Raw genomic sequence first — 9,442 nt, 5'->3', positions numbered from 1 at the left:
CAATTTCTTGGATAAATCACGAAAGGCGGGACTTGAACTCAAGACCTTAGGCTCTGATACCATGTTAAGCTACATGCACTAGCCAACGCAATTAAAAGTATGAACTGATGCAAAGGGCTAGGCAATCCACATATACACTTCCAACAAAGTACTTGGGTTTGGTGGTTGAGATCATAAATATCAGCTCCATCTTCTACCTGATTTTTAAGACGTGTAGTTCCACTTATGCGCCCCTCTTTTTTATGTACACACCGAACACTCAGGTCTCGTCTGTCACCATTTGTTTGATGCTCTCTAATTGTTCAGCTATCTTCGTTGGTGTTTCATATAGCTTTGTGAGTTATTTTGTTTTTGTAGCTTGTAGTAGCTTAGTTGTACAAGCTATTTGAGTTAGTAATATAAGTTATCTGAATTACCCATTGATATATGTTACTTATGCAGAAGTCAGAGCAATTATCTGGGCTATCACCTAGTGCCGATAGTGATAGCACTGCTAGCGGCTCGCCTTCCTTCTCCAGATCATCACAACAAAAGCACCTATTGCTTGACCTGAAAGATGGTCGAAGGAAATCTGTGACTAGGAAAGCAGACGATTCAGCACTCGGTGATTCTTTTCTGGAGAGGACTCAAGCTGGTGATTTGTTTAGTGCCGCACCCATAGTACGGCACCCTCTGCCGGTGAGTCTGTTTTCCAACTTTTTACATTTTCACCTGTTGCTCTCATTCTACCATGATGCACACCCTTCTCTTGGTTGGCACAAACTATGCTGTGAAATATGCTGGAAACCTTCCATGTTAATTAATAACAAAACCTTCTAGTTCTGGATTGCTGCTTGCTGAAGAACAGTGGCTTGCGGAGAGCATTCACACAGAGATGGTTGTTACATATATAGGGTAATGTGATTCCAGATTAAAGCTGTTGACAAGTGGACTCAGCTATAACAGATTTTAGTTACAAAAAGTGTACTTTTGGCCCTGAACTGCGAGGGTCGTCTGTGGCCTATGTTCTTGCCTGGCTACCTCTTCTGGCTAGAAGCAGCACACATCCCATGGCTTATCTAATATGGCAGATTGACTCATATTGTCTTTTGTTTTATCGTGTGTTTGCTATATTCAGTGGTTTGGACTCGAACTGAATCAACTGACACATTACATGTATAGAGTGGAACAACTATTGTGGATCAAATAGATCTTCTCCAAGAGCAGGTCAAGATGCTGGCTGGGGAAGTCGCATTTTCTACAAGCTCACTCAAAAGGTTATTAGAGCAAGCAGCCAACAGCCCTGATGATTCACAAATTCAGGTAAATATATCTATAATCCTTTCTGAACTAGCTGGGCATATTTATGTGATATCTTCTTTAGCTCAGCTATTTATTTAAAAGATATACTTATCTGAGCATTCCCATTCCTCTTCTTCCGCAGGACCAAATTGAGAGATTGAAAAATGAAATCAGTGAAAAGAAATCACATATACATGTGTTAGAACGGCGCATAATGCAATCACTGGAAACTACTGATGACCCAGCTATTAGGACTGAAATGACCCAGGTAATAGTTTTCAAGTGATGCTAAACTGGAAAGTTTGAATTTGTCTTATGTTGCCTTACATGCAAATTTCTACAAATTTTCATTTGAGCATTCTTCTTTTGTTTTCGTTAATTAGGTCTACCTTAACTTTCTTGGTCGCGTTACTTATTTGGTCAATGAGTCATATGCTATAGTGTTTTGGATTCCTATGTTAATGATTGAAATGTTTTGTGTAATGTGATTTTTTCAGACCTTTTCAAGGTTGAGCACACAATTGAGTGAGATGACATGTGAACTGGAGGTTTGTTCAATGCCACTTTGTCAGCTAATCTTTGTTTCTTTGGTTGATATTTATCCTATACTAATTACCGTTTCGGATGTGTTGTCTCTGCAGATCATGTCTGCAGATAATAAAATTCTTCAAGATCAGCTACAAACAAAGGTGAGAAAGGGCGGGAGAACAGTTATTTTTCATCTCCAACATATCAGTCTAATGTTCTTGTTCAAATAGGTATCAGAAAATGCAGAACTCCAAGAAACAGTTGCACAATTGAAGCGACAAATCAGTAATTTGTTGAAGGCCTCTAAGAGTGAGAATAATGTGGCCGGTATGCAGTTTAGTGAACCATCAACGTCAAGAAGTTATCCTAAGGATCAGGCAGATGAATTCTCAAGTCATGAGAACATTCCCTCTAGAACAGCGGAAGAAAATAAGGAGTCGCCATTAAAATCTCAAGTGCTCATGCAGGTAAGCATCACATCCCCCTAAATTTATCTGCGTCCAGTTAGTCTGTCACTTGAAACCTAAAGACCAGCGCTGCAGGCTGCAGAAATTGAGAATTTGAAGCAAGACAAGCTGAGGCTGACGGAAGAGAAAGATGGGCTAGAAATTCAGAGTCAAAAGCTGGCTGAAGAATCATACTATGCTAAAGAATTGGCATCTGCCGCTGCAGTCGAACTAAAAAATTTGGCAGAAGAAGTCACCAGGCTTTCTTACGAAAATGCAAAGCTGGCTGCAGACTTTACTGCAGCCAAAGAGCTTACTGCATCAGTCACAAGGGGCAATGACACAAAACGCCGTGATCAAGATAATGGAATTTTGGTTGAGGAGATGCAGAAAGAGTTGGTTGCTAGTTGCCAGCGAGAGGCTGCCTTAGAAGACACATTATCGCAAAAGGCCCGAAGGGAAAATGAGCTTCTGAAGATAATTGATGATGCAAAGTGCCATGAGCATGATTTGGAAAATGAACTGGAAAACATGTGGGCCCTTGTTTCAAAGATAAAGAAAGAAAGCTCTCAGGATGATTTGTTTGAATTTAAATCAAAGCAAAATGGCTTTCATTCATCGAAGACTGATACTGGTAGAATCCTAAGCGATATGGAAGCTTCAGATAATTGGAAATGGGATGGCATCAGTACTTTGGAAGAAGCCAAAGCTGCATACAATTTTGAAAGAAGGCGCTGCAAAGAGTTGGAAAACGCAATGTCTAGATTGAAGGTGATCCTATTATATTTTTACCGTTGTAACAAGTGTCCTCTCTGAAAGCTGGATACATCTGATCTATATTTTATGCACAGTATTTCTTTCTGCTAGAAGCTTACCTTGCACCACATAACACAGTATACAGAGATGACTCGTGTGATGTCCTTCTATTCTTCTGATGCACGTATTGGACCTTTTCAGGGTGAAGATATCAGAGGCTTGGAGGTTAAAGTCCTTGAGGAGCTACAAAATTTTCATGTGGAAGCATTGTCGAGGATTTGCCAAGAAAAGGTACGTTATCTCATTTCTACTTAATTTTCTGAACTTTCTGCTAGCTGCTACACAGTCTTGCACTTAAGCACATCTGAGAGGGAAGGCTTCATTTCATACCTGTAGATTTTGGGTGCTTGTAAGTACCTATCTCCACGCTACTTACCGCTTGTAGTTTACAGATGGCAAAGCAGGTGCTATAGCAGGCCTCCTTGTTCAAGCTGAGAGTCTTGCGGCCATATCTCATGTTCGTCGGCTGCTGTTTATTCACACGGTATATTGCTGCTACAGTCGAAGCATGTGAATTCTATTGCATTAAGACTTACAAGACCAGATCAGGGCACTTCGAACAGCCATCCTTCGCCTGTGTTATCAAGCAAAAGGGGAGGCAAAATATAGTTCAGTTGGCCCGATGTTAACCTGCCGGGTGCTTACTCACCTGTACAGTTTACTCCACTAGAAAGATCTAACTGTAGATTGTATTTACTCGTACTACGTCCTAGCAAGAAGACGCCAAAGGCGTAGCTAATCCGCGCTTTTGCCTCCAGAGTCAGAGATGTAATCCCGACTTCTTGAGTTGAAACTTGAACAGGTGGAACTGTTTGTTTAGCGTGTTTGTATGTGTTTAGGCGGATATATGTAGTCCTGACGTACTTGTTCCCTGAAGCAAAACTGCAGCCTTGGCACATTATTTTCATTTTCATGCGTGATCGCCGTATGCTTGGGGCTGTACTTAATGCTGGATTGACTTCAGCGATCAGTAGCGGCACGGATTTCCGGCTGATTAAAGCGTCGCTACGGTTCGGGTTGTGCAAGCTAGGGTTTCACGTTTGCGCGCGGCCGAGATCTGGGTTGGTGTTTGTTGTCGTACGGTGCCGCGAGACATTCTTTTTCCACGGCTGATCCAGGAGACCAGTACGTGTGTGTGTGCCCGCCGCCCAGGTCCTTCGGGCCGTGTTCCGTTGCTGTACGGCGGCACCGTCGGCAAGGAAATGGATTTGTGTTGGTGTCACGGCAGCAGCTATCGTGGACAAGCATGCCTTCGATTCGCATGTCCATTGTTGATCTCTGGTCGAGGTGATCAAGCCAGGGGGGCGCAGTGACGAAGTGTAATGCTTGCTCTCGAGTTGGACTCTGGATTGCTGAAAAAATAGTTTACCTCACCATGGAGCTGCCGCTCCACCCACATATATTGTTCATTTCCACCTCGAGGTAGGAGCCATGACAGACACAGTGCCGCGAAGTACTGTTTACCTACTGCAGAACACTGCAGATTGTTTCTTCTGTCTGGCATAGATCACACAACAATACGTTTGAACGTGGATGGCATCCAGCAGTGGTTTCATGGGGCGTTGGACATACAGAAGGTGGATTACTCGGCGTACGCAGCGATGATAGAGGACACCAAATATCAGCTTAAGTTGTGGTTTTCTAAGTTTGTTATTTTGGTGTGTAGGCGTTCTGCCAATTCTGTTGCACATAAACTTGCCAATATTGGGTGGATTACTTGACCTCCACTATGAGGAGTGGAGGTCCGATGTACCAACCCTGGTGGCTGCTTGTGTTCAGGGTGATTTACCTAAACACCGTAAGTTATAAAGCTTTGCTTTGCTTTAAAAAAAGTCTCTTCGTTAGAAACTCCGTTGCCATTTAAAAAAAAGATGTTTCCAGCGAATTCTTGTTACCTTGTTATATCAAATTCTCTGTGTCACCAAGTTGCAACAAAAACCACTCGTCCAAACACCAATGCTAGAGATATGACAAGCAAAAGAAAACAAGGAAGATCAAATCACACAAAGGACATAAGATTTTATTGTGGAAAAACCCCTCCAATGAGAAGGATAAAAAACCATGATCACCAGTCAGCGAAACTTCACGGGAAGGTAACCGAGCGCTTTTGCTCCCTGGCAACGACGCTGGGTGGTAAGTAGAGCATCTTGATCCCACAAGGAGCGGTGGTGCATAGGTAACTGTCAATCCCGCAGCTACACCGTCACTTACGTGGCTACATTCACACCCAGATTGTTATCTGAAAATAGTCTATTCGTCAGTTGCTAGCGAAAACGATAATAAGGGTGGTTTTAACTAAACAACTACACGAAGGTAAAAACATAAATAAAACACCGGGTAAAATAAAAGGGGGCGGTGCTTGAGTAATAAGGGCGTTCTCAAGGTATCCGGAATCATCACTACACGTTCGTTCTACGAATACTAAGCCACTTTACATGTTTCTCTTTGTGGCCGGAGCCGGTACAAATACGTGCATACACGCGGCAGCACCGTATCACATACGCCACCACCGTTCTTCCTCACTCCGGATATCAAACGGTGATTAAGGGGAAACAGGTCCCCGTTGGCGCAGCCAAAGTGGTCTTCGTTTTACCCCCTGCTGCAACGATCCGCTACGAAGGGAGATGGGGCCTGTCACGTCACCCACCTCCGCAACCACACGGTACGCCAACAGTAATAACCTTCCGTCCAAAATTGGCATACATTGGATGGTCGACTTCACCCAACGTCAAGAAGGCTACTAACATAAACATGTACAGAGGATACCATATCGCGCAAGATAATAGGTACCAGCACAAACTAGAGTTCATCTTATTCCCCCAAGAACTAATAAATTACTCAAACATGGTGATGGAGTACATACAGATGAGGGACAAGTTACAATCCAACATGGAGTTGGAGATGGAGAGAGGCATGGCAGCGGTGATGAAGAGGGCGCCGACCCTTTGGCCGGCGCCAGACGTGGGAGGCGCCTCCTCCCTTCTCCCTTCCTTGTCTTGGCCCTTCTCTATGGTGGGTGTAACACCCTCGATGCGACTATAGCTCCCACGTGTCGAGGCACGACTTAGAGACATAATCGCATTGAATGCATATGCCGCAAGTTAGGCAATCTTCACAACATCCCATGTAATATGATAATAAAAGGGGAGATAACATAGTTGGCTTACACTCGCCACGTCAATCAAGTACATAAATAACATTACATCATCCAAACACTCATGGCCCGACTACGGCGCCAAAATAAAAGATAACCCAACAAGCGACACGGTCCCAATCACCCCAACTGGGCACCACTACTGATCATCGGGAAAGGAAACATAGTAACGTTGAGAGTCCTCGTCGAACTCCCACTTGAGCTCATACGCGTCTCCTGGAGCGGAATCATCAGGCCCTGCATCTGGTGTAATAGTAATCTGTGTGCCACAGGGACTCAGCAATCTCGCACCCTCGCGATCAAGACTATTTAAGCTTATAGGTATGGCAAGGTAAATATAAGTGGAGCTGCAGCAAGCGACTAGCAAGTATGGTGGCTACTTATTCGCTAAAGAGAGCGAGAAGAGAAGGCAAAGCGCATGCGAGAAACTAGAGAGCAACCTGCGCAAACATTACTCCAACACCGTGTCCACTTCCCGGACTCCGCCGAGAAGAGGCCATCACGGTAACACACTCAGTTGATTCATTTTAATTAAGTTAAGGTTCAAGTTATCTACAACCGGATATTAATAAATTCCCATCTGCCCATAACCGCGGGCCCGGCTTTCGAAAGTTCAATCCCTGTAGGGGAGTCCCAACTTAGCCCATGACAAGATCTCACGGTCAACGAAGGAGTAGATCTCCTCCCAAGATGTTCCGATCAGACTCGGTATCTCGGTAATTCAAGACACTTCGACAGGTTAAAACAAGACCAGCAACACCGCCCGAATGTGCCGACAAATCCCGATAGGAGCTGCACATATCTCTTTCTCAGGGCACACTCAGATTGTCTTAGGTACGGGTAGGCCAGCCCAGAGTTGCCCCTGGTGGCCACCGGCAGCTGACGGGTTTGGACCAACACTCAGAGGAGCACTGGCCCGGGGGAGTTAAAATAATGATGACCCTTGAGCCTGCAGAACCCAAGGGAAAGAAAATGCTAGGTGGCAAATGGTAAAACCAAGGTTGGGCATTGCTGGAAAAGCTTTAATCAAGGCGAACTATCAAGGGGTTCCCATTATAACCCAACCGCGTAAGGAACGCAAAATCCGGAAACATAACACCGATATGACGGAAACTAGGGAGGCAAGAGTGGAACAAAACACTAGGCGAGAGGCCGAGCCTTCCATCCTTTACCAAGTATATAGATGCATTAAGATAACATGGCAATATATTGATATCCCAACAAGTAAATAAAGGGTCCAACAAGGAACGGCCTCCAATCTTCACCTGCAACTAGCAACGCTATAAGAGGGGCTGAGCAAAGCGGTAACATAGCCAATCAACGGTTTGCTAGGACAATGGTGGGTTAGAAGGTTTGACATGGCAATTTGGGAGGCTTGAATGCAAGTGGTAGGCATCGTAACAATGGCATAGCAAAAGAGCGAGCAAACTAGCATAGCAAAGATAGTAGTGATTTCGAGGGTATGATCATCTTGCCTGCACAGTTGTCAGAGTTGATTGGATCCTCGAAAGCAAACTCAACGGGCTCCTCGTTAGCGAACTCGTCTCCCGGCTCTATCCAAACAAGACAAGCAACAAGGACACAATCAACCACGTGCAAACTCAAACAACACAATGCAAAAATGATATGCTATGCGGGATGCGATGCGGGATGCAAAATGCATATGACAGGGAATGCATGAACCTGGCCTCAACTTGGAAATCCAAGTGTGCCACTGGAAATATGAGATGAAATCACTTGAAAACGATATAAAGAACGCCGGAATCGGAGTTACGGTTTGGAAATGGCAAGCGATTCAAAAATGACACCGGTCTGCGATTTACAGCAAGTAGGCATCTAAATGCAACGAAATGAACATGCTACAGCACCCAAACATGACAACAAAATACATGTCAGGGATGCACATAAGATGCTTAACAAAAGTCTAGCACTGAGCTACGGCCAATTCATCCATTAACAGGTTCAAACAAGCATGTCAAAAATGCATATGGCAAACATATCTCAGACTTAGTGAAATTAACACTTGTCTGGAATTTCAGATCAGGTAGCCCTCTTCGGAGCAACAAAACTACATGCTACAGGATCTGAACATGGCAAAGTAAAGCATGGAATGGAGCTACTGAAAGAGCTTAACAAAAGTCCCTTAGTGACCTTGAGCCAAAAGGGATCAGAAAATACAATTGCAAGCATGTGAACATAGCAAAAACATAATCAGTTTTCAGACTTAGTGAAAAACTGACACATGCTGAAATATAACTCAAGTAGGCATGTTCACGAGCTCGATGCACTCACTACGGTGCAAGTCATGGCAAGACAAGCATACATCCATCAAGAAGGCACAAAATTCAAGCTAGACATGGCAAGAACAATAGCATAGCATGCACGGATCAACTACAACATCACCGGCAAAATTGCAAACAAGTTGACAATCTGCCCAGATTCACAAAGTAGCAAAAGTAGAACTCGATTGACTCAAGCTAGGGTGCTCCATAATTGCAAACAAAGACATGGATGGATAGAGCACTACAATATTAAAAAAACTCCCTTATTGATCATCCTCAAAAGAGGCACGTATCACTAGGAAACAACATGAACATATGGCATCATGAGATAAACAGCTCCAGGACTTAGTGGAAAACTAAGTCCCTGAAAACAGAATTAGCAGGTGCACCACTTTGCAAGCTTGCACAAGTCACCACACACATCACAAAAATACATGGGTTGCACCTCTGGAAAGATGACAAAACCCTTAGCAAAACATATGTAGAACTCACGGGCATATCATGCACACAATAATCATGGCAAAAATGACAAAAACCTAAACGGAGTAGTAGATCTGACAATTATCTCAAGTAGCCCTCTTCTAACAGCATTTCGGGCGTCAAGATGAACTCAAATGAAAATGATGCAATGGAATGAAATGATGTACTCTCTGAGATGAACATTTTGATATGCTATATGCATAAATCGGAACTACGAATGCAAAGTTACGGAGTTGTGAACATGGTAACATGGGTCTACGATTTTTGGACTTAGAGAAAAAAATCAACCTCTATGGTTACTGTTCACGCCAGATCTAGATTGGGGCACGGAAATCGAGGAACGACGGCCGGAGTTACTGTTCACGCCGGAGCTCGACGGAGAGGGAGAAGACGGCCGGGGCGGCGAGGGTGGCCGCGGGGGCGGCGCTCGGCGTGGAGGGAGTCAGCGGCCGCGG

The 9,442-nt window shown here is 44.2% G+C and overlaps 1 protein-coding gene across 2 annotated transcripts in view; it reads left to right on the top strand.

Annotated features, from left to right (window-relative positions):
- LOC119355194 (kinesin-like protein KIN-7E, chloroplastic) overlaps positions 1 to 3,978 on the top strand; it is a 12,469-nt gene extending 8,491 nt beyond the window's left edge. Inside the window, exons 17-25 of one of the 2 annotated variants that reach the window (XM_037621975.1) lie at positions 445 to 678; positions 1,162 to 1,302; positions 1,424 to 1,549; positions 1,779 to 1,829; positions 1,923 to 1,970; positions 2,040 to 2,276; positions 2,352 to 3,026; positions 3,213 to 3,302; positions 3,464 to 3,978. In XM_037621975.1, coding sequence (XP_037477872.1) covers positions 445 to 678; positions 1,162 to 1,302; positions 1,424 to 1,549; positions 1,779 to 1,829; positions 1,923 to 1,970; positions 2,040 to 2,276; positions 2,352 to 3,026; positions 3,213 to 3,302; positions 3,464 to 3,484 — 1,623 coding nt within the window. In that variant the 3' untranslated portion in view covers positions 3,485 to 3,978. Of the gene's footprint in view, positions 1 to 441; positions 679 to 1,161; positions 1,303 to 1,423; positions 1,550 to 1,778; positions 1,830 to 1,922; positions 1,971 to 2,039; positions 2,277 to 2,351; positions 3,027 to 3,212; positions 3,303 to 3,463 lie in introns of both variants that reach the window. The other variant, XM_037621974.1, reaches the window with a different exon arrangement.
- The last annotated feature ends 5,464 nt before the right edge of the window (positions 3,979 to 9,442 follow it).

The sequence above is a fragment of the Triticum dicoccoides genome, chromosome 2A, assembly GCF_002162155.2.
Source record: "Triticum dicoccoides isolate Atlit2015 ecotype Zavitan chromosome 2A, WEW_v2.0, whole genome shotgun sequence".
Lineage (NCBI taxonomy): Eukaryota > Viridiplantae > Streptophyta > Magnoliopsida > Poales > Poaceae > Triticum > Triticum dicoccoides.
Note: the sequence above shows the minus strand (reverse complement) of the source record. Positions and strands in the feature narration are given on the sequence as shown.